At 47.6% G+C, this 26,301-nt stretch overlaps 10 protein-coding genes across 10 annotated transcripts; 7 read left to right on the top strand and 3 right to left on the bottom strand.

Annotated features, from left to right (window-relative positions):
* Positions 1-246: 246 nt before the first annotated feature.
* Positions 247-1,492, top strand: TRUGW13939_02267 (uncharacterized protein; the record flags this gene model as incomplete). Its single annotated transcript, XM_035485461.1, has 4 exons — positions 247-510; positions 570-837; positions 904-1,100; positions 1,157-1,492. 4 exons carry the CDS (start codon positions 247-249, stop codon positions 1,490-1,492), a joined length of 1,065 nt encoding a protein of 354 aa, XP_035341354.1.
* A 668-nt stretch (positions 1,493-2,160) lies between these two features.
* On the top strand, positions 2,161-4,672 carry TRUGW13939_02266 (uncharacterized protein; the record flags this gene model as incomplete). The annotated part of the gene is made up of 4 exons (XM_035485460.1): positions 2,161-2,238; positions 3,197-3,882; positions 3,933-3,988; positions 4,095-4,672. 4 exons carry the CDS (start codon positions 2,161-2,163, stop codon positions 4,670-4,672), a joined length of 1,398 nt encoding a protein of 465 aa, XP_035341353.1.
* A 418-nt stretch (positions 4,673-5,090) lies between these two features.
* Positions 5,091-6,212, top strand: TRUGW13939_02265 (uncharacterized protein; the record flags this gene model as incomplete). The annotated part of the gene is made up of 2 exons (XM_035485459.1): positions 5,091-5,329; positions 5,600-6,212. The coding sequence occupies 2 exons, from the start codon at positions 5,091-5,093 to the stop codon at positions 6,210-6,212; spliced, it is 852 nt and encodes a 283-aa protein (XP_035341352.1).
* A 4,131-nt stretch (positions 6,213-10,343) lies between these two features.
* Positions 10,344-12,345, top strand: TRUGW13939_02264 (uncharacterized protein; the record flags this gene model as incomplete). The annotated part of the gene is made up of 2 exons (XM_035485458.1): positions 10,344-11,200; positions 11,259-12,345. The coding sequence occupies 2 exons, from the start codon at positions 10,344-10,346 to the stop codon at positions 12,343-12,345; spliced, it is 1,944 nt and encodes a 647-aa protein (XP_035341351.1).
* A 1,264-nt stretch (positions 12,346-13,609) lies between these two features.
* TRUGW13939_02263 (uncharacterized protein) lies at positions 13,610-15,374 on the bottom strand (the record flags this gene model as incomplete). Its single annotated transcript, XM_035485457.1, has 2 exons — positions 13,610-14,443; positions 14,496-15,374. The coding sequence occupies 2 exons, from the start codon at positions 15,372-15,374 to the stop codon at positions 13,610-13,612; spliced, it is 1,713 nt and encodes a 570-aa protein (XP_035341350.1).
* Positions 15,375-17,288: 1,914 nt separating this feature from the next.
* Positions 17,289-18,437, bottom strand: TRUGW13939_02262 (uncharacterized protein; the record flags this gene model as incomplete). Its single annotated transcript, XM_035485456.1, has 4 exons — positions 17,289-17,643; positions 17,705-17,798; positions 17,864-17,903; positions 17,967-18,437. 4 exons carry the CDS (start codon positions 18,435-18,437, stop codon positions 17,289-17,291), a joined length of 960 nt encoding a protein of 319 aa, XP_035341349.1.
* Positions 18,438-19,064: 627 nt separating this feature from the next.
* On the bottom strand, positions 19,065-19,957 carry TRUGW13939_02261 (uncharacterized protein; the record flags this gene model as incomplete). Its single annotated transcript, XM_035485455.1, has 4 exons — positions 19,065-19,087; positions 19,139-19,361; positions 19,417-19,871; positions 19,927-19,957. The coding sequence occupies 4 exons, from the start codon at positions 19,955-19,957 to the stop codon at positions 19,065-19,067; spliced, it is 732 nt and encodes a 243-aa protein (XP_035341348.1).
* Positions 19,958-20,202: 245 nt separating this feature from the next.
* Positions 20,203-21,987, top strand: TRUGW13939_02260 (uncharacterized protein; the record flags this gene model as incomplete). The annotated part of the gene is made up of 3 exons (XM_035485454.1): positions 20,203-20,613; positions 20,672-20,883; positions 20,937-21,987. The coding sequence occupies 3 exons, from the start codon at positions 20,203-20,205 to the stop codon at positions 21,985-21,987; spliced, it is 1,674 nt and encodes a 557-aa protein (XP_035341347.1).
* A 1,004-nt stretch (positions 21,988-22,991) lies between these two features.
* On the top strand, positions 22,992-23,828 carry TRUGW13939_02259 (uncharacterized protein; the record flags this gene model as incomplete). Its single annotated transcript, XM_035485453.1, has 2 exons — positions 22,992-23,132; positions 23,184-23,828. 2 exons carry the CDS (start codon positions 22,992-22,994, stop codon positions 23,826-23,828), a joined length of 786 nt encoding a protein of 261 aa, XP_035341346.1.
* A 1,012-nt stretch (positions 23,829-24,840) lies between these two features.
* Positions 24,841-25,955, top strand: TRUGW13939_02258 (uncharacterized protein; the record flags this gene model as incomplete). Its single annotated transcript, XM_035485452.1, has 2 exons — positions 24,841-25,063; positions 25,138-25,955. 2 exons carry the CDS (start codon positions 24,841-24,843, stop codon positions 25,953-25,955), a joined length of 1,041 nt encoding a protein of 346 aa, XP_035341345.1.
* Between the last annotated feature and the right edge of the window lie 346 nt (positions 25,956-26,301).

The raw sequence follows: 26,301 nt of genomic DNA, 5'->3' as shown, positions 1-26,301 counted from the left end.
AGCGAATCACATGGCGAGACTACCTCACCGCCCTCGGGCAATGCGATACGCCCCACCCAAAACCAGGTCGTCATCAATGAGCTTCTCTCGCATCGCAAGTCTTGCCTCCAAAATCACACGTCACGTCGCGCTCGTACATACAACAAACAAAACAGATCCTGAACAGTAAATACCTGCGCCAGCCCGACCATTTCTCCTACATACTCTCTCACCTTCCGCACACGCTACGCAGTATCGCGCCAAAACATGGCCGCGCCCGTCAAACAGGAGCCAGGGTCTGCGGCCTTTATCAAGCCCGACCCGGACAGCAAAGAGGCTCTCTCGGGCATGCTATCAGACGAAGACATATACGAGGATGCTGGAGATCTCGACTTTTCTCAAGCCGGGCAGAACGTTTGGCTGACGCGCATTCCGAACGACCTATGGAAACATTGGTCGCATCTCGACGAGGACGAAGAAATTCAGATAGGCACTGTCAGGGTTGAAGGAGAGCCACATGATATCAAGCGGGTATGTTTGCATCTTTTCTTTTCGCTTTGAAGTCAGACCCATACTCACTTCTTCCACAGATAAGTTTGCGACTCAACGACCACCCTAACAACAAAGACATACCCAAAGACTATCTCCTTCAGCGACAGAACGTGGACTCGAAAAATAGTTCGTTTACAGTGCAGAACAATTATATTTTCAGCGAGAAAGATTTACCTGGCCATAAGAATCGCGTCGATGAGATATTCGGCGAGACACGATCGATGCTCTACGAGTCTGTGAAACGGGAGGCCAGGAAGAAAACATTCAAAAAGAAATGGGAGCCCTATGTGCGGAAGACAATACCTAGTATGTTTATTTCATTGTCGACTACCTTTACTTTTTTTTTTTGGTGGCGCCGCTAACTTGTCGCAGAGCAAACGTCAATCGCTGGAAAGGTCGCAGACGAGTTCAACTGCATGCCGGTCGAAAACGCAGAATATCAACGGCTATCCGAGGCTAAAGCTTTGGAAGTCCTGAAACCCAAGAACAAAGTTCTCTACCGCCCGAATCTCGAACAAACAGGCCCGAACGTCAGAGAAGTTGCTGCTGGGAAAATCGGAGGCTTTGTGGTTTGTGATCCCTTGCATTGTGGAAGAATATTTAAAAGTACTAACTTCCAATATAGCAACCGCTCAAACCAGTTAAACAGCGGGCCCAGGAGAACAAGGCTACCCGGAGAGAACGAAACATCCTTCTGGATCAAATTTTTGGCCTGTTCCGCCAATATACTCATTGGAAATTTGCCGATATCAAGGCTAGGCTAAACCAGCCAGAACAGTATTTGAAAGAGACGTTGGAAATGGTGGCACATCTGGTCAGATCTGGCGATTTCGCCATGACATGGGAGCTCAAGCCAGAGGCCAAGGAGGCAAACTATACAGCCGCAATGCTTGGACAGAACGCCGAGGACGATGCCATGGATGCATCAGATAACGAAGACGTGCAATTTGAGAATGTTTGATCATTCTCTATTTATTGGGGGCATTTGGTTGGAGCTACAGGCCGTATTAGATCTCAAGTAGAGCAAGGCCACGACTGTAATATATCAACAAATATTCATTAATCGACTATTCCGCTACTTTGTGTAGATAAAATACCTTGTAATTATTTAGTACCGTGCATTCAAACTCAGGTTTTACTTGCCTGGTTAGTATGGCACTTCCTTTTTCCTTGTGATAGGTAGGAGTCAGACCAAGAGATCTAGAACCAAACGTAATCCTCAAATTTTGAAGGTCGCCGTTATGGCGCCTGTCCAGTGTACATGAACCTTCGTGGTTTATCTTGTGAGTTTTACTACCTAGGTGCCCTTTCCATAGAGGATTATAACTATAGAAATAATTCAATGTTCTTGACTATTAAATGTAGTCAGTGAGACTTGTTTTCTTTATTGGTACATGTTTATCAGCAAGCACTAATACATGGAATGAGTCCCATTTTCATCACAACGATGTTCTATTTATAAACTTATGAGTTCGGTTATTTCTGGTAGATGTAGAGATCAAGGCTCCCCTCTCCTGGCATCGTATAGTCTGGTAATTCTCAAGGAGTTGGCCTAGGGCTGGGGTAGGCGCAATCAATACACCTGGTAGTCCTAATAACTATCCAGTCATTGCCAGGAAAGTTCGGACCATGATGCTCGCGTGGCCCACAAAGGACTATGAGCCGCTCCGAAATAAAAGCTTCGCATATCATACACTCTGTTCGTTCGTAAGTGCACATCTAGCCCATTTATCGGAGATTAGTACACCCCAAAGGTAGGAGGATAGTAAGGGTGTGTTGTATTCTTACCTTGGCTGAAGGATAGGTGATAACTTTTCTAGAATAGGTTTTTGCCTTTTTTATCTCCTGAGAATATTGAGGAACATCATCGAGAGTCAGAGCGTAGCTTCCTTTATGCATCGGATGGATTATCTAAATCATGAATGGTATCTTTCTGTCCTTCCCTGCTAAAAAGCGTCTGGAGTGTCCCTTAATTTCTCATCCTTTGTTGCAATTATTTGGCTAATAATAGGCAACACACACACAAAAAAAGGTATTTGACCAAGAATTAAGCCTATCCACTACGAAGCCGCTGTCTTTCAGGAGGATATATTTAGTGGCTACCAGCATAGTAAAGGCGGTTTAGTTACCGACCGCTCCGACAGCAAGGGGTCTCTTTCAAGCCAGATCAAGTCCATTGTGGAATACTAAAGCAAAGCATGTTGCAATCAAAACGAGTTATCTTCCCGATCACGAACAAAGGCAATCAACAAAGCCAATTCTGTATGCTATGATGATCCTAACACTATGTCGATAAACTCCAAATAATGGCCTGGGCGAGAGGGGACATGTTCACCAAATAACAGAGGACCAAATAAACAAATTACCACTGAAGAATAATACATGAAAACTATATCCAGTTTAAAGCCCATGAGGTAGATATAGAGGTGGGTCCGCTTATATAAGCGGCAAGCTGGCTAGCGTGGATTTGCGTGGCGGAACATGAACTGTTCGATCAACATCTCCTCCCCAAGATCCTTTGATACCCTCGCAAACAACAAATTCGACAATGACCGAAGACCAAGATCTTTTGGCAAAAATCAGCCAGCTTGCTGGTAAGTATCTCTCAGCCAAGGTATCATTATCATCACCCCCTTATTCATCGCTTCCAGGCCAAATCAACCAGCACAAAAACCAGCAATCACAACCTCAGCAAGCTGCGTCATCATCGAGCTACAGTGGTCGTCATCCGCGTGCTGGATGGAGTCCCTATGGCACAAGAGGGTCTCAGCGACGGCCTGCAGCGCATAGAAACCGCACCTTGATTCTGAACAATGCTCCTGGTGCTTCGCGCGAATCGTCGCAAACACCGGCCGCTTCCGATGCAAACGAAAACCCCGCTTCGAATAATGGGTGGGTTGCAAAACGCGATCGCCACATGCAACTAATAAATTCGGCTATTTATGACAAGGAAGCACAGGCTCGAACAAAGGCGATTGCAGCAACTCAAAAGGGCAAGCAAGAGAGGAGGGGCAAGGCCGAGGAAGCCAAGGTTTTGAGATATGCTCAGGGGTCACGAAACCCACACGTGGAGGCTACTGCCGCTTCTGCTCCAGGAGGCGTGTCAAACTTTGCCTCGTATCAGGTCTTCATACACGATATTCCTTTCCAAGTGGCACAGGGCGGAAGCAAGCTCATCAGACAATCCAGTGCGACTCTCGCTTCCTGTACAAGTATCGGAACTGGCTTACGAGGATTAGATGATCAAAAAGATGCGGACAAAACACCCAAAAAGGTTGCTGTTGGAGGCGTCACTTTCGTTCGCAGCAAGAACGGCAATCTCCACCGCTTAGGTGCGGTCATGAATAAAAGGTATTCTTTGAAATGCTGTCTACATTGGTCGATACTCAACTTGCAAGCAGGAAACCAAGCAAAATCAAGAAAAGAGATGAACTGTGCAAGCGATTCTCTCGAACGGGTACCGACTCTCCTCTCGGATTCTTCACACGCAGATATAATACCATATCATATGCCTTGACTACGTAAGTACGGATGGATGCTGACTTTGTTTTTTTTGCTGCTAGGAACTTGCTACAAGGGACCGACATGCTCCTATATTCATGATCCGAACAAAGTTGCAATGTGCAAAGAGTTTCTACAAACTGGTAAATGCCATGCGGGAGATAGCTGCGACCTCTCACATGAGCCAAATCCCCATAGATCCCCTGTTTGCGTGCATTTCCTCCGCGGTCGCTGCTCAAACCCGGCATGTCGCTACGCGCACGTCCGAGTCACTCCCGGCGCGCCGGTATGCCGTGCATTTGGCATCCTTGGGTATTGCGAAAAAGGAGAGGAATGTACAGACCGGCACGTCTACGAATGTCCAGATTACGCCAACACTGGAAGCTGCAAGAAGACGAAATGCACCTTGCCCCATGTTGACCGTGCAGGACAGATTCGAAAGGCAGCCGTGAACAAGACAGAGAAGTCTGTGTCAGACGAGGATGACGAAGACGTTTCCAGCGATGAAGAGGAACACGAAGAAATTGACTCGGATGATGTTGATTCGGACGAGTTGGACTCTGATGATGAAGAACCGGTAGAGATGGTTGAAGGTGGCCAGGGGGGGCTTTCGGGGCAGCAGGACTTTGTCCATATCTGATCTCGACTAACTTTTACATCAAGGAGCGCCTCAGACGCAGCATTTTTACTGCGTTTGACAGGACGCAGAACAGTAACACGCTAACCACCGAGGTTGAGCTTCTTGGTTTTAGAACGAGGAGTGCCTTGGTTTAGTCCAGAACAAACTAGCATTGCATACAAGGTTATATAGTTAATTATTCTATTATTAATATTATCAATATTCTTTATGGTACTACCAAATTTGACTCTGATGGATGTGACCGCCTAGTTATGTAATTGAATTGATTTTGTTCCGCCGCGGTACTGGTTCCATCCTTTCTCCCATAATTCGTTTTTTTTCCTTGTTTTCTATCACTCTCTTTTCATCTTCCTCATTGTCTTCACCACCTTCCTCGTCAAGAGGTTATCTTCTTCGCCATATTCTCCCTTTCTCGACCATGGAGGCCACAAACAAGAACATCATCATGCCGTTGGAAAAGCCCATTTGCCCATTCTGCGGCGCTGAAGAACCGCCGCTACTGGCTAATTTCGCAAACCACTGGTTGAAATACCATCTCCTCGACTATATAGAATTTTACCGAATTCCCGCCGGTGGCATCCACGATGTATTGAAAATACAAGAGCTCCCCATCATGAAAAATCAGATCCCTGGAGAAACCATCCCCGGAGAGCTACCGTATACTTATCAATGTCCATCCTGCCCGCTTCGCCAAGACCATTGGGAATCGCTCCAAACTCATATTATGCTGAAGCATCATAATGGTGGAAGAGAGCTATTATTTTCTATAAGAGAATTTAAAGTATCTAAAATGCGACCAAAGGGGATTTTTAATTTTCTTGATCTTCCTCTAGGTATTTAAAGCTTTTTTTTTTGGTTTTCATTTCAGTATGCTTGATCGACGGATGACCCCGTTTTTACTATAGAGCTACGAGAAATGATATACAGATATGTTTTATGTTTCGACAAGATAGAGATAGCTCAACCTGTTACAGAAAAGACAGTGCGGCAAAAGGATGGGGTCAAGCTCCAGCACAATCCCATGACCAATCTACTTTCCCTTCTCGCAACGAATCGTCTAGTCTACAATGAGGCACGGCGGATTTTCTATAGGTGCAACACATTTGTGATTCACAATATAAAAGATCTCCCTTTTCTGCTTCTCGAAATTGGCAGAGATAATGCCTCTTGCTTGCAGTCTGTCTATTGGGAAGACGATGAGTCCGAGTATGAGAATCAAATAGATTGGATCAAGAAATACACGACGCAAGGAAGTTCCCAAGAGCCGCTGCGGAAGGAAATCAACATCTGGAACAATAGAATATTGTATATGGATTTTCTAGACATAATCGATGACATGACCGGGTCGGATCAGGAGTACCATGGGGATATTTATGGTCTCCTATCGCGAGATTCAGAACATGTGTTGCCTACAGATACTCCTACTTGGTATGTCTTTGCAGTTGACTGTCATTGGGGAGGAGAAAGGTATACGACGAGTGTTACGGCTGGATTTGAGTTCTACTATAGAAATCCTAGGATTGAGGAACTCCTCATTTAGGAAATAAATTTATTAGGCTACGATATAATTTAGACTGAAGATGCGTACTATCAAAGTCAGCAGGACAACAGCCCTCCTTATATCTTAATAACTATAGCGCTACAATGGCATTGTCAAATAACAAGAAGGATGAGGAGAAGGGGAGAGAATCGACAAAGGAAAGAAAGTATATTGAGGATTAACAGGCAAGACTGGCAGAAGAACAAAAAAGACAAGATTTGTACTTTCAAAGTCAGCACAACAACTTTCTTGTTTTCTCACAACTTGTAGTACTATAGTAACACACCAACACCAAATGTGGACATACCCAAAACCCCCATATCGAAATTCTTCTTCATCCAGTCCAAGTATGACTCACAACTCACACTCACTCCCTTTCTTCCATCTAGACGAGGGGCAAAAAAAAAAGATTAGCCAAGTGGGTCGCCAGCACGATCCTGATTAGATCCCAGAATCAGGAACGAGCGACACTGCATGCATGCGTGCCGCTGCAGCTGCGTTGTTGGCCGGGTTGGGCACAAAACCGAGTTGGATTGTTCGAGTGTAGTATCATACAGTAGGGGAAAATTTTTTTAAAAAAACGTAACCAGTGAAGCAATAATTGAGTCATAAAAGTTATTGATAATAATAGGTACGAGAATAGAAATTTTGAAGACAATTCTGTGGAAAGGGGGTTGATGCGGTCAAGTTTGAATTCCACACCGCTTGATTCTGGTTCACTTGATAGGGCGTTAGAGGTTGGCCCCATAACGATCTTACATACTTATTTGCAGAAGGATTATTATTAATGCGTTTCAGATTCTGGTTAAACAATACGTGTGTATAATGTTAGAAAATAAATAATAATGTTATGATGTTGGAATAAATGAATGGTGGGATTTGCGTGTCATCGAGTGGATTACGGAATGAGGATTTGGTCAGACAGCGCCACATGCGATTTTCCATTATGGGTAGTAGCTCATTTCTGAGGGTGGCAGTGTTTGTATTAGTCGGTCAGAGCGAGCTTTTCTTTCTTGCTTTTAGTCAGTGGCCTTGATCTGGAATATTTCTGGATTTGGTATGGTATGGTCTGTATACTCAGTGCTGTGCTTATCAAAATACATCGACATGCGCAGAGTAAAACTATACCACTACACTTTAGAAAGCAATATTTTAAGTTTCAACGCAATCTGTAATGCAAATATTATCAAATTCAATTAGTAACAATACCTAGATACCAATTGTTATCTGTTATAAACACATGTAAGCACGTGCAAGACGTCAAGATAGCAACGTGGCAGCTGCAAAAGCCCAAAGGAAATTGCCATTTTTTTGAACTCGTGTCTTGCTAATAAAACTACGTCATGTTTATGTCTATTATCACTATTTATTACTGTATAACACACAGAATTATGGCGGAGTTTGTCACAACAAGTGAGTCATCGTAGCGGTCAACATGATGTGTACACCGACTCCTTGTTCAGAGGAGAGATGATAATTATAGAATATTTGTATAATATTTTTGTAAAACATTTGCGCCATTTGTTGTTACCTTGTCAAAAGTACATGTTGGAAGAAGAGGTGTGGTGGTCGGGTTAGGGCTGATGGCCCGAAAAGGCAGGCATCAATCAACCATACCCCTTTCTTTCCTCCCTGGGAAAGTGACACCCTTTCGGAGTTTGACCAAAGTGAGGCAATGGATTTCATCCCAATCAACTCACTATAATAATAAACATATGATCACATCCTTTTCATGGACACACCTTCTCAAAACGGTATACAGTCACAAAACTTGTCAGAAACATGACATCACGAAAGAGAAATGCCGGGTTCAATGAGATTCCGAGGACTGGGATAAACTACGGTTCGTCCACGGTTTAGATTAAAATTACGGAAGCAGAGCGGTGCTTCCGCACCAAACATGTGTTCAATTGTGGATCTGTCAAGAAAGTGACTGACAGAGTAGTTCTTTGAGATGGGTCCGAAGTATGTTAGAGTGATGTATTTGTAGCCAGTGTCAGTCCTAGGCTGGTCAAATTGGGCACGACTATTAAATTTCTCGTTGCTTGCAGTGAAGGTTACTGACTGGAAGAATTCAGAACGAGTCGAGACCGCGATGGATCAAAGCAGCCTATGAAACCCAAGGACAAGATGGAGCCTAATGTTTGCCTCGGATTGAGAACGGACTGGTGCCTTATCCTACCAAACAACCGGAATGGACAGAATGCTAATCTTCTTGGGTAGAAATTATGCAGTAGAAGTAGCCAGTGGCACACAATAATGTGACAATAGGCTCGCAGATTAGAAATTAAGCATACATAGGAAGGGGGGAAGAAAAAGAAAAAGAGCCACCCTATCGAACGGCCCGCAGCGGACATGCTTGAAATTGTGCGTGCTTGTGCAGCGGGAACGTGCCTGGCAGCGGCAGCAAGTACAGTAAGATACGTACAGAGAAAACATCGTCATCACGCGTGGATTCGGTACCACTCAGGGTGGGTCCGCGGGCCGAGCCTTGTCCGTTCCATTCATCTGATTCGATCCGCCGGGGAGATCATACGTACTGATACGATAATACCGTGTATTATCGATATTATTATTGTTACAGTCAGTCAGTCAGTACTCCGTAGTCACTTGAGAGACTTAGTAGTAGTAGTATGTAACTGAGAAAGGGTAGTTCTGCCCCTCTTCTGCCGTTTCGAGGCCTGGCTGCCAATCACGGCCGCCCCGCCGACTCGACTTCTTGATAGACGGCTGTGGTTGGCTCGTCGTAGCCGCTGACCGTCTCTATCACAGTTCTTCTATTATTATTGTTGTGCCCATCACGTCTTTGTTTTTTCCTATTGTTGGTACTATTACTATTGTTAGTACAGAGTATTGTTAGATAGCGACGTCTTGATTTGCTCCAGTCACGGTCACGCTGCCCACATAGCCGAGACAAGGGTCACATTGTCCGAAACAGGAATGACCATGATATGATCATGAGGGGTGGGGGGGTGGCATGCATGACAGCCAGCATGACCCTATGATTCCCCTCCCCACGACCTTCATCCCACGACACTGTGATTCGGCCGACAGCCACAAAAAAAAAAAGAAAATAGCATCGAGCCAACGGCCCCCTCTGATTTGCGCTCGTTCGCGCCTCAGGCTCTCAGTCTCGCGCTTTTTGGTTCTGGATCAGCTTTTTTGTTTCTCTCTAGGCCGATTGGCTGTGGTCATGCAAACTCCTTTGTGTGTCTCTTTCCTTTTTTTGTCTGAAGATCACTTCTGAAGATCGTTAAAGTCCAAACAGTCAAGCGAAAAGGAACAAGACGAACCAGTGGCACCGTGGCTAGTGAGTGAGCGTTAAGCTACATGTCATCCACTCGTTGCAGGGGCCCAAGCACCCTCTATCATCCAGGCTTCACACCGGCTGAGAAAAGCCCGGCGCGTAATAATAATCTGGAGCCAAGGACTGGCTGGTACGGGGTATGTATGTAACGGGCATACGGCCACGCCGGCGGGAAGGGCGCCAAATATGACAATACACGCGTACGGGCGGTACGGGCTGCAGGTCTGCCCAAAACGAGGGCGAAGCATCCAATGGCAGACGCTCGCCAACCTCGGGAGTCGCGAGAAGAGACGGTCCTCTTTCTTACCCACTTCGTCCAGACCGTCTCGCGCCCATCCGCTGGCTCAGAGCGCCCCAAAAGTGATTTTCCCTGAGAATAGGCCAAACCGCTTCTCAAGGATTCCCGTGAGCCGCCTTTGCGCCCAAACTGGCCTGGGCTGGTGCTAGTCATCCGATGCTAGTCGCGCGATCGCCTAGAGATGATATATGGTACCAGATCCCCTCTCTGTCGCATCCCTCCAGACTATCCATCCATCCCAGAGATTATTGCCAGAGAGGTCCTACTTGCCGACCTCTTTGACCCTTGTGTGTTTTTTTGTGTTTTCCTCCCCTTGGTTGTGCCGTTTCAGCAACAACTTTCCTCCTCTTCTCCCCCACCCCGCACACCACCAATAACCATCCGCGGTACACCGCCTCTTCTTCTATCTCCTCGCTCGGTACACACTCACGACTCTTCGTCCTCTCGCTGTTGACATATCTATTTTTTGTTCATTATTCTTCATTCCTCCCCTTTTTATTATTATTTATATATATATACATCTATCATGGCCCGCTTCGCACAACAGCCGTTTGACTTCTATCAACCGGCCGCCGCCCTGGAGACAAAACCTGCTTTCTCCGAAGAGGACGACATGAGTGTGTTGGATGACAAGATTCTGGACCCGACGCCGGACGTCTCCTCCATGGCTGATCCTCGCCGCTCGTCGTATGATCACAATAACGGCGATGCCCTGGCTTATCGAGACCAGCCAGTCTGGGGAGACTTTGCACCGCCGCAGCAGGCACAACAGCCACAACAGCAACAGCAACAGCAACAGCAACAACAACAGCAACAACAACAGTCACTTCCCTCTTCTCGGCAGGATTCGCAGGTCGCATCGACCATGTACGATTCCGGCAATCAGTTCATGCGATTAGACACCGCCCAGGCGAACACGGCCTATGCCCAGCAAGCGTCCTGGGCCATGTCGCGCGGATCCGGATCATGTACGCCGACCCCGGTCTATGATCAGTTCTCGCAAGAGTTCAGCGATGCCAACTCTGCCGGTGCCTTCTCCGGCGGCGCCGTGGGCCCGATCTCGTCCATCAACTATGCTCAGATGAACTACCGCGGAAACATATTCGGCGCCCCTGGTGGCGTCGCCATGTCGCCGCAGTCGAGCCAAGGATGGATGCCGTCGGGTGACATGGTTGATGCCCGTCCGACCCGCAGTCCCACGTATCGCACTGACTCGAATCTCCATCTCCGTCGCGATGGCATCCGGAAGAAGAACGCTCGTTTCGAGATTCCGGCAGAGCGCACGCTCAACAACATCGACCAGTTGATTGCGCAGTCCAGCAACGAGGATGAAGTCAAGGAACTCAAGCAGCAGAAGCGCCTTCTTCGGAACAGACAGGCAGCGTAAGTTTTCTCTCCTCTTTCTTTTCCCTTGCTTGTTTTCCATTTCTAACAGACGCAGTCTCGACTCTCGCCAACGCAAGAAACTTCACACCGAGAAGCTCGAGGAAGAGAAGAAGCAGTTCACAACCGTCATCACCGACCTGGAGGAAGCCCTTCACAGCATGAAACTCCGCGAAGCCGATCTCCTCCGGGAAAAGGCCGACTGGTTGTCGACGCAGCAACAGGTCAATCAATACCTCGAAGGTCTTCACATGGAAAAGGACGAGCTTATTCGCGCGCACACGCTGGAGACGGCCGAGTTGCGCAAGAAGAACAACATCCTTCGCGAGACCATGGACAAGTTGGAACAGCAGCTCAAATCATCGACTTCGCATACGTTTGCTACTGAATTTGGTGACTTTGAGAACATCACCATGGAGAACGGTCCATGGGAAGACTTTTCCATGGTCAACGAGATGTCTCTTGATGCTGAGCCGATTGCTACCGACAACTCCATGTCGTTGGTCAAGACGGAAAAGGCCGACAAGGCGATGAACCAGAGCGAGTACCCGTTCAGTTGGAATGCATTCTATATGTGCCTTCTCTTTGGCGCATTCATTGCCTCCAACAGCGCCTCGCTCTCGTCTGCCGCTTTGCCCAAGCTTTCCGACGAGTACCGCGCCGAGTCTGCAAATGTCTTGAAGGCTGTTCTCGCCTCTGCACCGTCCGATGCCGCTGCCCCGTCCTCTTCAGCTCACGCTGGCCCTACTGCTGCTGCTGCTGCCCATCTTCCCACCATCCCAGGTGCTGAGATGGCAGGCATGGCAGCAGTCCCCGGGAGCCAGCCGTCTGCTCTGGAACATCTGCACAACCACCTTGCCATGCCCACCAAGCAGCAGCAGAACGACCAGGTTTTCGCACTCAACCCGGAACAGTACAACGCTCTGACAACATTTGAAGACGACGTCGACTTTAAGCCGCCTCAGCAACCGTCAAACCTCCAGCAAGCGCTCGCTGCTATGCGCAGTAGTGGCGCGCAAAGAGGTCATGACGCGAGGACGTCGGACGTCTATTCAAGATCACTGTTGTGGGACCGCGTGCCGGAAAAGGTTGTGCGCGACTTTAAACGGATGGTTCGAGAATGCGGCACTCACAAGAATGCTTAGCCTTTTTGCTGATCTCCTGAGTCCTGACTGCTTGTTCTCGATTCCTGTTGGTTATTTTTTTCGGTTACAACTAGGCTGGCCTAGTCAACCGACACACTCATCTCACCTCTTCTATTTGAGTATTAGCGCACGGCACGCTTCACAATGCCGGTGGCTCTACGCCTTTCTTTCAGGCTTCCTATGTTCATGTTGGATGATTATGAAGTTTATATGACTCTTGCATGATGATGTTGACGTCTTATGATTGTGTTTTTATGTTTTTATTATGCACTTTTAGCGAGCGCGAGCTTTGCTTTTGCTTTTGCTTTTGTTTTTTATTTTAGCAAGCGTGGATATTTGGAAGGTTTTATTTAGCATGGTCGGTTGTTTTTTATTTTGTTTCTTACTGTTTATATTTTATTGTTGTACAGATTGTACAGAATTATGGGGATGGCATGTAATGGTTTTTTTTTTTTTTATGGTTTTTTTTTCAGGGACCGCCAATTCCCTCGATTTTTATGACAGTCACGAATGTTTTCGAAAAAGGAAAGGGGAAACCAAAAATATGGTCAAAAAAGGGGGAAAGGAAGAAAGAAAGAAACGACAGAGCAATCAAATCAAGTCAGTCAGTCTTATGAGTCAAATGTCAAACCGGCACACACACGAGACAAAATTTGAATGGAGATATTTATTTGTTTATATTGAGAAGAAACACCCAAGAGCGATCTTATTATTTTTTCGATTTTTTTTTTTCGATGGTGGATGAGTGCAATAGTTTTTAATGTTGATGTGTTTTCTTTTTGTGAATAGCCAGCCAGCGAGCAAGCGAGCGTGTTTTGTTTTCAAGTATATATATATATACATGCTACTAGCTGACCCAACCTGATTACCAGGGGGTACTACTTACTGATGATGAGTGACGAGAATAACCAATTGATGAATATGATGACCACCAACAAGCAAGAGATTTATGAGAACTCTGAAAAAAAGAAATCTTTTTCTATTCCATTGACATAACATTTAAAATTGATTAAACATGGATTAAACTGTAAATAAACTTGAAAAAAAAAAGTGTGAAAAAACTGTTGAATGATCATCACAAAAAAGTGGCAACTGTCAATGAACATGAACATGAACCAAAGACATAAACCTGGCCGCCATTACGAAAAAAGAGAGAGCGCCGAAATGTCAAAAAACGTCTATGTACATGCGTGCAGATGAATTAAAAGATCAGAAACGAGATCAATTGATGAGAAAAGCATGAAATGTCGATGGAACTTGTGAATTAAGCATGCTTTGACGCAATCATGCCGTACTGACCACCAGCACCAGCCCAGATAAAGCTCTTGTCGACGATAGCCTTGGACTGAAGGACAGTGGCAGACTTGATCTCGTCGTCGTCGTTGCTTGGCTGGCCGGTCTGGTTGGACGAGTTGAAACCCCATGAGTAGGCTTTGCCGTCCTTGGTGACGGCTATGGCATGCTCGGTACCATATGTAGCGTAAGTAACGTCAAGGCCAGGGATGCGCGTGGCGTTGGTCAGAATGCGCGGGCGATCACGCTCGTCGTAAATGATATCGTCCTTGTCCAGAGCGCTGGGATCGATGCCCGTGGCCGAGTTGTCGATACGGCCCCAGACAAGGCATTCGTTGTTCTCTGTGATGGCCAGAGAGTTGAAGTTGCCGGCAGCAATGTGTGTAATCTTGGCCTGGTTTTTGAGACTAGGCACGACAGTGGGCTTGAGAATGCCCGCCTCGCTCTCGCCGGCCTTGGAGGAAATACCAGTCTGGCCAAAGTTGTTGAGACCCCAGGCGAACACAGAGCCGTCCTTGTGCACGGCGAAAGAGTGGTCTGTGCCAGTTGCAATATCGACGAAGCCACGGCGACTGCCGACCTTTTGTGGGATCAGAGCTTGTTCCTTTGCGTGACGTTCCCCAACGCGACGGGCTAGTTGGTCTTGCTCGCCCACGCCCCATGAGTACACAGAACCGTCAGACAAGAGAGCGAGGACGTGGTTGCTGCCGGCGGCCAGCTTAGTCACGCTTTTGATAGTAGGGACCAGAGTGGGAGTGTGTTGGACTTCGACATCTGGCGAGAAGCCCCAAACACCGTTGCTGTTCTGTAGCAGCTTGTTAGTCATGTTCAACGCGTCTTTTCAAAAGACAACTTACGCGAAACGTTCCCCAACCGTAGACAAATCCATCGTCGGTAAGCGCAAAAGACGCGCTGTCTGCAGCGACAACCTGCGTGAAGATGGTTCCAGGCTCAACACCGGACAAATTAACTTCAGTTGGAGTGGCCTCCTTCGGGTTGACTTCAATCTCCTCATCATCATCTTCCGAGTCGGACTCCTGGGCCTTGTCCATGTCAACAAGACCGCCCTCCCAGTTTGTGTCACGGCCGAGCGCGCCTTGGTCATTCACGCCCCAGGTGAGAACCTTGTTGTCATGAGTCAGGGCGATACCGTGCATTCCACCTGCTGAGATCTGGACGACGCCGGCGTTGGAAAGGACAGTGTTGAACTTTGGCCGAGGGCACTCAGCCTTCTTGAAGGTGTCGCCCATAGCAAGCTCTGCATTGCTGTTTGAGCCGAAAGCGAACACGTCCAGTTGGGTGGTGGGCGCGGTGTTGATGACGACCTTGGGCTTCTTCGGCTTGGGCGCAGGAGCAGGTTTTGGCGTTTTCTCCCTCTTTGGAGCTTTGGGAGCTGCAGCTTTGACAACCTTGTCAGCTTTCTTGGGTTTGGTGACTTTCTTCTCCTTGACAGCCGTCTTCTTGGTGGTGACCTTGGTGGTAGTCTTGGTCTCGACAGCGCGCTTCGACTTCTTTGCGGGAGCTACCTCCTCAACGTCCGCTTCGGCCTTGCGCTTCTTGCTTGTGTTAGCCTTGGCTTCAGGCTTCTTGGACTCTGTCGACTTCTTGGGAACAGCAGGCTTCTTCTCCGTGTCCTCCTTCTTCACGCCTGCTGGACGACCGCGCGGTTTGGCAGATGCGGGCTTAGCTGCCGCAGCAGCAGAAGCTGTCTCGCGAGTTGCGCGTTTTGGAGCCATTTTTAGCTCTGGGTGTTTTGGATAAAATACCAGAGATAATATGCAGATATTGAAAAAGGGGAATGATAAATCCAATGGGTGAGGATTCAGCAGAATTTTGCTGGGGAAGAAAGACAAACGAACAGGAAAGGGAACGGGAAAAAAAAAATTAAGGTAAACAACTGGCGGCGCGAGCGGGTGGGAAGCTGCTGCTGCTGCTTACCGGCGCGCAGCCCCATCGGGTCTAGCGCGGTGCACCCATTCTTTCAATATTCTCTTTGTTTTGTCTTCAGATCTATTGTCTGTTACTATTCAGGTAAAGGGTGGCTGGGGATACGGCAAAATGAATCGCCAGTACTATTGATAGCGTGTGTGTGGATTTGATTTTCTGCTACATCAATATTTAGTCAAACATCAGCGGATTAAAAACGCATAAATCACCTAGTCAATAACAATACATGTATCAATTATAACGTTGAAAAAAAATCAATGCGTCATATCCATTTATTAATTTTCACTATTCAATGAGCTAATACCCAAAAGTCAAATGTGTGGTGGTGGGTGTCAAATGTTGAGGTTTTTTCTCTTAGATGTGTGCAACATTTGAACATATAATATCGCGTCGACAATCGATAGCCCAATGCCATAAGCTAATCAATTGACCAATACTTGTAGTATCTTAAAATATTTGAATAACCATTTAAACCGTTTTTTTAAATACGCCACGTAGCCCACTCAAAAGGTGCCCACAATCAAAAACTAAATAATCTATGCGGGTCCTGTACACAGTAGGGCAACTGATTGCCTCTTTGGGCAATTTTGACGAACAATGCACACAACAATAATAGTGAGAATAACAGTGTCCCTTTTTATTTCATCGGGCCAGTAGCAACCTATTGAAATGTTGAATACTACGGCCTAGGAAAAGTAAAGTATGCTTACGACTTTGGTATTATCTTTTACCGTCCATGTTAACATTAGATTAGCAAATACTGCATATTGCCTTTGATTATATCAATGACAAGGGTGGAAAATACTTCAAATCTCCTTTCGGTGTTAGTTGTAATGATTTTAAACAGACTAGACAATGTGTAAAACAAAAGGGCGAGACTAAGTATGTCCGTGTGTTGGATTCAAGATATTCATAGCACATCAACTAGTACGTTCATCATACAAAAAGCAGCTCCCCAAGCAGTATTAAAAATAAATCAAAATATCCACAGTGTTGAAAAGGATATACAGCAGAATCAAATAAAGCAAACCCACCCATTTCCTATCCAAAGAAACCCATATCATTAATCAGTGACCTGACTCACCACCAGGTACCCGTCAGATGGCCGGAAACCAATCGAAAATGCAACAAGCTGGACAAGCCAATCGCCCAAAAAAAGACGATTTTCACATGTTGTAGGCATAAGTCCGTGCGATTGTCGTCGCATATTACCCTCACTTAGGGTTGTATTTATCCTTCCATATCCTAGCATGATGTCACCGTATGTTAGCCAACTAGCCCCCAAAGTCAATATTAATAATTGCTGTATAAACCCCATGCTTTTAAGAAGACAGAGGGTGGGAGGGGAAACAAGGCTTGAGCACCGCGGGGGATACGAGAGCCTATCAAGCGCATCGGGCTGATGGCTGGTGTGACGGCTAATGCACCTCCCAACGAGCCGCTGCAGCCAATCCGACATTGATGTTGGAAGAAAAACAAGATGAAGCACACTGTTTCCTCCGAGAGGCAAATAAAAAGACAAGGGAAAAAGAAGCGGACATACCAAGTGTTGCCCAATGTCTTATTTCCGTGTTCTTCCGCCAAACGGTAATATTTGGCGGCCGTAAACTGAAATGACAGAACAAGTTAGCTTGATGGTTGTTATAATATTTGATACAAGAGTGAGGCTGTCGATAAAGTCGCTGCCCAATATTATAGTCATGTCATGCAATTGCGTGCACGCCGATCAAAAGTGAAGGAAAATCAAATACCTTGTCTTTCTTTCCACCAAAGCCTTCCAGATAACACCATCCAGCTTCGTTCATAGCATCGGTATCTCCAAGGTTGGCTGCGGTTTCGTAGTATTGCCTAGCTGCAACAGGGTCTTTATCTGTCCCCCAACCATTGCGAAAGCAGTTGGCGAGTTCAAATATAGCTAGAACGAGTTCTCCTTTTGCAGCTCCTCCTTTCTTGAGTCCTGCCTGGAGCGCTTCCTCCTCTACCGACGCTGAGTTTGATGCCGCGGCGGAAAGATAGGTGATTGCTTTCCTGGAATCTTGTTCGCAACCCCAGCCATGCCTAATTGTCGATTTCCATAAGTTAGCTTTATGCGTCGGTGATCCTCCAGTTGTAAACATACCGCAGTGCAAGTCCGTATAATACCTGGGCCAAAGCATTATTCGCTCCGTTGGGGTCGGCGAGAGTTCCAAACATTTCAGTTGACTTTTCGAGATCTATGCGTAAAGAACACTCGTTAATGTCTTTAAATCTAACATTGTAACGGTGATGCCTGAGTTACCTCCGCCTTCATGAAGCCGAATCGCCTCTTGGATACTGAGCTATCACCAACAATTAGCTTCTGCTTGGCTATAATATACCGCAGATTCAAAGGCACTAATTACATCGCCTTGTGGTTCATAAACTCTCGAGTTACTCCGACTCCGAGTTCCATTCGGCGAAGCCCCCAACCCCAGGTTTCCCTGCACCAGCCTGGTTGCTCTCTTCTCCCATTGTGCCTCTCGATCCTGCTCGTCTGCCAAGTTATCTTCCACACGCGGCAGATCCGACGGCACGTTCACCGAGCTCGTGCTGCTACTCCGCGACAGCGATTTGTCCAGATGCAAAAAATTGGATAACCGTCGATCGCTCTTTTCATCGTGGCTCGACGATGCCTCGGACGCGCGCGAGTGTCTGCGAAACAGCGATTTGCGCCGGGGCGACAGTGCTGAGGGGTCTTCTAATGTCGGCGGGGTGATGACTTCTTGCGAGTGTGTATCTGTGCGCACGAAGCGGAATTCTGTGGGGGATGTTGGTGGCTCGCTGATTTGGCTCTCTGGCCGGTCCTTTCTGTGGAGGAGATCTCTCAGAGGCATGATATGATAATCGTATTGTGACGGGGCAGAAAGCGTGGGGATGGGAATGCGGGGAGATCGCAGTGTTCTGAGTACGAACGCGCAACTGTCAAAAGGGAAGCCGGGTCTAGAAATAAATCAGATATCCAAGGCAGTTTCTGTCTTCATCGGTCAGACAAATAAAAATAGAAAATTAAAAGAGGATACAGAGCAATCCGCACTGCGCGTAATCGAGGCTGTGACAGTGGCTGCCGCCTTGGCGGCTCTATCCAGGGTGGCCGCCGCTATTGGCTCAGCCCTGAAACGTGCCTGGTATGACTACATGTACAAATGTGACTTGAGCGTCAAAGAGTGAGTGAGTCACTCGAGTGCTGGAAGTTACGACTTTGACAAGGTCGACTAAGCTAGCTAGGCTAGCTCCAGTAATGAGCTGATAGTAGACCACATGGGGGTAATACCTCAATCGCAGGGTAAAAAACACGTCGCATCACCGTGCATTTTTTTGATATCTATAATATACTACACAAGGAACAAAAGGAAAGAAAAATTTGTTGTAACATCTGTAGATTATTCAGAAGTTCGGTGTATAAAAACACAATTGCTTCCGCTTTGTACACGATGGAGGAACACTAAAGCACTCGCAACCACCTACTGGGGCTTGGCCACAATGCCTAAAAGATGGTTAGTATTATGATTGCAACAAGGAAGCCAGGAATACTCACGTTCAACGTCAGCAACGCTCTGCTGAAGAATTTGCTGGAGGACCTTGGGGTTCTTGAGCTCCTCCTGGATCTTGCTAATGACGCTCTCGGCAAGCTCGCGCTGCTCACGCTGCTTGACCTGGCCTTCGTAGCGAACCCAAGAGTCAAGAACCTGCTTGGCCTCGGCAGCGAGGGCAGTGCGCTGCTCGAGCTCGTAAGCCTGGGCCTCGAGCTTGGCGGTTTCCTAAAAACATGTTAACACATTATCCTTCCATCTCGCATCGGAAACTGAAACTAACCTTGGAAACCTCGAAGAGCTGCTTGGTAACGTCGACAACGCTGTTGAGCTGCTGCACGTTCTCAATGCGAGCGGTGACGGCGTTGGTGTGGTCGGCACGAGCAGCGTTGAGGATGTCCAGGTGCTTCTTGGCCTGGCCCTCGGCCCATTCCTTGTATGCCGGGCCACCGTACTTGCCCAGAGCAGCGAAGACACTGAGCAGACAGAAGGCAATGACGGTTTCCTCGTTCAACACGTAGAGCTCATTGCTGATGGCGGCAATGGAGAGACCGGCACCACCGGAAAGAATGGCAGTCTTCGAAACGAGCGAGTTTCCGGGAAGAGAATCAATGATCGACTGGGCCTTCTTCTTGGGCTCCTCGGCCGGGACACCGGAGTTGTATCGAGCGGCCGTGAGGTTGGCTGTGATGGAAGGGATGTTGCGGGTGACCAGGGCTGGTCGCATACGGGTGGCGCCTAGAAATTATCAGCAAGCAATCAATCGAGCGATAATAAGCCGTAAAAGACATACCAATAGCGCTTTTAGCCAAACGCGAAGCCATTGCTGCTGAGAGGAGTTTGGATTTGCTGGGTTTGAGGAGCGGATGCCACGAGAAGAGGTCGGGATGGAGTTTCGCTGCCGTGAAGACGCTAAACCCAGACGGGGAAGGCGCCTGCAACCCTCGGAAAAACAGCAGCGGCCGATCTTCAAAAAATTTATTGGCCGTGGGCGAATGGCATCACTCCGAGTTGGTGCCCTGGAACAGTGATTTTTCTTTTCAAACCTGATTCTGTATAATCTGCCGCCATGTCGGGCGCAACGGATCCTAGCGGAGCCACGAAGAAGCGCAAGAAGACCTCGAAGGAGACCGCAAATCCCTCTTCCAAGCGTCGGGCGGTTGCAAGCGATAAGATCAACGATGAGCAGGCGAAGATTGAGGAATTGGAGCTCCAGATCTCAGAGTCGAGAAAGTACTACAACAATATCGCCACCCTGATATCCATGCTCAATGACGATGAATCTGCCGAACAACCAAACCTCGCGGTCGCCGTCTCCCTCTGCCGTGTTTTCTGTCGGCTTATCGCCGGCGGGGATTTGCAAAAATCGTCCAAAGCGTCTGAACAAGAGCAAATAATTGTGGCCTGGCTGAAGGAAAGGCTCCAGGAATACCAGGCTGCTCTTGTAGATATTATCCGCTACTCCGATCCATCCTCCCAGGTTTGTCCTCTATCGTCGCGCATGAAAGTCTGAACTGCTGAAACTAACGTTCATCCAGGTCACTTCCCTGACCCTGTGCATGCGGATTGTCAGCGTTCGCGCAACACATATACCAGAAGCCGAAAGCCAGGTCTGGACGGGTGGGATTTTCCAAACAGCTTTTGCTGCTTTGGTCGAAGCGAAAGACGGAGAAGCAGTGCGAACAGAGTTTGTTGAAAAGTTCCTGCAAGAATACGACGATGTGAGGTATTACACATTTCAATGGATATCGTACGTATTGCACCTCTTTTTTTATTCTTTTTTCACAAACTAATACCTTCTAGCACATACGCATCTGAAAAGCGCTCCGCCGAAATCCTTGAAGTATTGATCTGGTTTCTCTCGCAATGCGATTCCGTTATACCGGAAGACTACAAATTCACAAAGTTCCATGGCAAGACCCCAACCGCATCAAAGACACAAAAGAATCCGCTGCTATCCATCAATGGCCATAAACGGCGGGCACAGGAAGCATGGCTGTCTATTCTCCGCAATAACTTGTCCGAGTCGCAGCGCAGAACCCTTCTCAAAAAGATCTCTCATACCATCGCGCCCTGGTTCTTCCGTCCAGAGGTTCTCATGGACTTTTTGACGGATTCGTACAACGCTGGTGGATCTACTACCCTTCTCGCGTTGTCCGGTTTGTTCTACCTCATCCAGGAGAAGAACTTGGATTACCCACAGTTCTACGTCAAGCTATATTCGATTCTAGACTCGGAGATTCTTCACTCAAAGCACCGATCGAGGTTCTTCCGGCTGATGAACTCGTTCTTGGCTTCGACACATTTGCCGGCTGCACTTGTTGCCAGTTTCATCAAGCGGTTATCTCGACTCGCGTTAAACGCACCTCCCAGCGCCATCGTCGCCATCGTGCCATTCATCTACAATCTTTTCAAAGATCACCCAATATGCACATTCATGCTACACCGCACTATCCGAGATAGTAAAACAAATGCCGAACTCGAAACAAAAGGCATGAAGGATCCTTTTGACCCTGAAGAGCCAGACCCCACTCTCACCAACGCAATCGAGAGCAGTTTATGGGAAATCGAAACACTGCAATCACACTACCATCCAAACGTGGCAGCCATTGCTGGCATTATCTCAGAGCAGTTCACCAAACAGTCGTATAGCTTGGAAGACTTTTTGGACTACAACTATCAAGGCATGCTTTTGGCTGAACTTGGGACAGAAGAGAAGACTTTCAAAAAGCAGCCCGTGATCGAGTTTCAAATCCCGAAGCGAATATTCACAGGCCGGCTTTTGGAAGAGGACAACGGGGAGGATACTGCGCCAGGAAGTCTGCTTCGGCAGTTGTGGGATTTTAGTTCCTGAGTCTAGGGTATATAGTAATAGCATACGTCAAATTGTGTCCATGTTAATTTCTTTTCCCCACGTAGATGATCTTTCCTATAATATGCTACTTTGAGGTTGCACTCTGGATATTCACGATGTGGAAGCAGGCCAACTGGTATGTTCATTTCTGCAGCGGCTACGAACCTCCGTGGGGAATGCTGGGGTATAAGCTTGTAGACACTATTGAGTACTGCAAGGAGAGAGTATCCAGAATCAATGGAAACGCATACTACTAACTTCTACCACATACTCTTTTCCCACGGGCTTAATTGGTAACTTCCCAGCAAAGCACCATTATACTTTATAATCTCATATATAGTCTATCATCCTAGGTAACTACGTGTTCTCCCCACAACAATCACTAATCACAAGAACATTCTCGATTTTCCTTAATTCGAATTCCCTGCGCTCAAATCCACCAAAAGGTTCGCGACATTTTACCAACCCCCAAAAAAGTAAATAGTCTTGTGTCTGTTGCAAGGATCTCCCGAGTTCAAAATTGAGAATTGGGAGGCGGAATCTAGGACCCGCAGCCAAGGGGTGGTTCTGGAATGTTAAAAAACCGGTGAATTATTGGCGACCACATGCACAGACAGGAAAGGGATAATAAGCTCCGCACAGCTCAGTTTTTTCTATTACATACTACTGGGTGGTGTGAAATTCCTCCGAGTGACCTCCTTGGCTGATGCTTGCCTATTTGGGAAATATTGACATTCCGGGTAACCCCAACCCAAGGGACTTGTAAGGAGAATTTCATTTTGAAATTCCAAAGTAGGGATAGTATTCACAGGCAGAAATACTATTATGTATGTTATGTATGCCGTTTAAGCCGCTCTTTTTTTCCGGAAAAAGTTATCACGAATTTTTATCCTTGACAGCAGCTGTCCAGCAATTTGTGTGTCTGTACCCTGGATCAACCTTCTCTAAACGCAATTCTTGTCAGTTAATGCATAGCAAACTGTGTGTGTTTATTCATATTCAAAATGGGATTTACCAAGGTTTTGATCGCAGGCTCGGCCCTTTTTGCTGCGGCTCTGGCACAAGGCGTGTCTTTCACAGAATGGCCTACAAGTGTTACGGCAGGGCAGCCAACCACTCTCAAATGGACTGGTGATGGAGGTGCTGTAAGTTACGGATTATTTGCTTTATATCCACACAACTAAATCACAATATAGCCTGTCACTTTAACCCTGCGAAAGGGGTCCTCAACGGACCTCGGCGACGTGGAGGTAATATCTCCTGACGCCACGAATGGCGAATACACCTGGATACCCAGCACAGACCTTGAAAATGCAAGCGACTACGCTTTCCAGATCAGCCAGGGCGACCAGATCAACTACTCTGGACTGGTCTCACTGGGAGGAGGCAGCGACGCGCCGCCGCCTGTATCTGCGTCCGCGCCTAGCCCACAGAGTGATACTGCAGCTGCTACAGCCAGTGGCACCACCGTGGTATCTGCTGCTGATATTACGGCTAATCAAGTCGACCGGCAAATGACTACCTCTGCTCCTTCGACTGATTCTATACCTGCTTCTGTTTCTGCCTCCACGTCTGATGCCGCTGCGGCTACTACGGCCACTTCCGGCCCATCCGCGACGTCTGTGGGATCCGAGTCGAGCGCGCAAGCGAGCGAGACACTGACGCCGTCTGTTGTTGCCCGACCCTCTCTTATGAATACACCGTTTAATAATGCCGCAAATGAGGACTCCTCGGAGACTGCGTCTGCCTCGTCGAGCATCCAGACTGGCGCTGCTGGTCGGGTCACGGTGCCTGTGGCTGTGGGCTTTGTGTCGGCCGCTCTGATGTGGTGCTTCCACTAGAATAAAAGCGGCGTTTCTTCATGTTATCTTTCTGCTCTTCATATCCAGCACGGTAGTATCGATGTCTTTGTTTTTTTGTTTCTCGAGGTCGACCTGCTTTCTGCTTTGCATAGTTAGCCGGTTAGTCTCGCGGTATATAGTCTTGACCTCCAGCAGAGCCTGGAGATTAGCAGTTCATTAGGTAGCCAGATAATAAAGAGAATAAATAAACTCGATTTAAGCACGCAGCAGACAGTTGAGAAAGGGGCTCAAGAGTGAAGAGGTTTGTTGATGCTGATGATGTCGATGGCCCAAAGCAGCTAGCTCCCGCCCCTAGCCGACAGCCCCACCAGCTCGCCCAATCGCCTGGCCGAACCCCTGACCGCCCGCGCTGTGATTTGCCCATGGCTGACATCACACGTGCCGAGTCAGGCCGACTTTTGTCCTCAGCTGCTTTGGTCGATGCTCTCGTCAATAGTACTATATACATCATCTACACTGTCTCTTTTTTTTTTTTGGTATACGAGTTGCCAGAGAGTCTACCTGTTCTCAAAATCGCCAATGCTCCTACAGCTATCCTATGCGTGCCATCCATGATTGACCTATACGGCGCCCGTCCCCGGATCTACTATTTACACACCCCGTTTCGACCCCGATCAAAAGTGGAGGAGGATCTATGAAGAGGAATTTTCTTCGCAAACGACCACCGCCAGACTCATTGGGGATAAGGGCTTGGGATTTGGAAAGAAATGGTGGTATGTCCTCTTTTTTTGGGTTCGTTTTGTGCTGTGCTGTGCAATGCTGTGCGTGTGGGAGTGCCTGTTGTCTGGCTGGTTGCCATGTGCTTCACAGCTCCCTGCATGAGAAGCAAAGGCCCGCCTCACTACAGGCTCCACGATGTCATCTGGGTCTACGTGTTTTGAGTAACATATTTGCTCTTTTTACTGTGAATGTTTTTGTGTCCAATGTTTTCCTCCTTTCCGTGCCCTTGTTTGAACCACAACACCACATCTTCTTGCCCTGGCACAGATGGATGGAAACCACCAACAATCGCTTGAGTCCACTCAGGCGAATGAAGAATGCCCTCAAAAAGAAGGACCTGTTTGCTGATCGAGACTATCTTTCGCCCTTAGATGCGCCGCAGCTGAACCTTCCACGTTTCGAGACCCAACTCGAGATGCACAAGACAAACGGCCTATTCGACCCGCTTACACCAGACCGACGCGTTGTGTCAAATCCGGATTCTATTCCAGACGGTTCGTCCGAGTTTTCTTCCCATGAATTGGTGGTTGATGATGATGGGTGAAAGCTGATTATCCTCTCTCTCAAGATGGAGTCAATGGAACCTCGCCGCAGCCTCAGAATGTCGACAGCAACGGGCCAGAATGGACATCAGCCGTGGGCCACGCAAACACGGGCAAGTCCGGCCGCGTTATTCACAACTTGCAGGAAGACATTGCGCGGCTGAAGAGAGATCTCAGCCTGTACCGCTCGCGAGCCGAAGAAGCACACCACACCAACGAGACGTTGAAGGAACAGATTCTGAACATTGGCGAGCGCCTGCGAAACTCGGAACAGTCCAACGAAACCAATCTCGCCTCTATTGCGCGCAAAGACAGGAAAATCGAAGAACTGCGCCTTGAAGTGCAGAATGAAAAGGAGCGGCGCGTCAGAGCCGAGGCGGAGACGTCCAAGGTGAACCAGTTGATGTCGGAGGAACAAGATGAATTTCATCGCAAGACCGCCGAGCTTCAGGAATCGACAAATCATTACTCTGCCCAGTACGAAGCCTTGTCCAAGGCCTCGTTGCGAGAAAGGTCGGATATGCAGAGGAAATTGAAGGGCGTCCGCGACGAGATCTCCGCACTCCGTGAACAAGCAGAGAAGAAAGAAGAAGAACAAGAGAGGCTGGATGCACTTGTCGACCATCAGAACCAAGAAGTCGAGGCTGAGACAAAACGCATCAAGGGCATATTCGACGCCTACGAGTCTTACAAGACCGCCCGAGACAATGAGTTCCAAGAACTACTAGAGAAAGCCCGCCACAATCAAGCGACGGTAGACGCAGCCGTTGCCTCGATGAAAGAGGCCGAAGATAAAATGAAGTGGACCATGAGCGTCAAGAAGAACATTGAATGGTCAGAATGAGACAGGCGTCTTTTTCCCAGGTCCACCACCACCAGCCACCTATTACCCTCGGTGGCATGAAATGAGGGTGAAAATCTTTTCTTCCCTTTTTTTTTTTTTACCCCTAATGTCTCAGTCGAGACTACATTAATTACTCCTCACCTTTTTCCATATCTCAATACCGCTAATCACTCTACACCTGATACCCCTTATGTCATCATCTTCATATCAAGGCGTTTTTTTCAGTTTTATATGATCTGCATCTATTGTGGACTTGAGTCCTCCCCTCAAAACAGCACAGCACAGAACAGTACTCGTCTTCGCTCGGTGGATATTCTTCTAGACCCTGGCTTTCGTATCATTTTCG

This window comes from Talaromyces rugulosus, chromosome I (genome assembly GCF_013368755.1).
Source record: "Talaromyces rugulosus chromosome I, complete sequence".
In the NCBI taxonomy this organism is placed as follows: domain Eukaryota; kingdom Fungi; phylum Ascomycota; class Eurotiomycetes; order Eurotiales; family Trichocomaceae; genus Talaromyces; species Talaromyces rugulosus.
The sequence above is the reverse complement of the archived record's forward strand: the minus strand, read 5'-3'. Positions and strand labels throughout refer to the sequence as shown.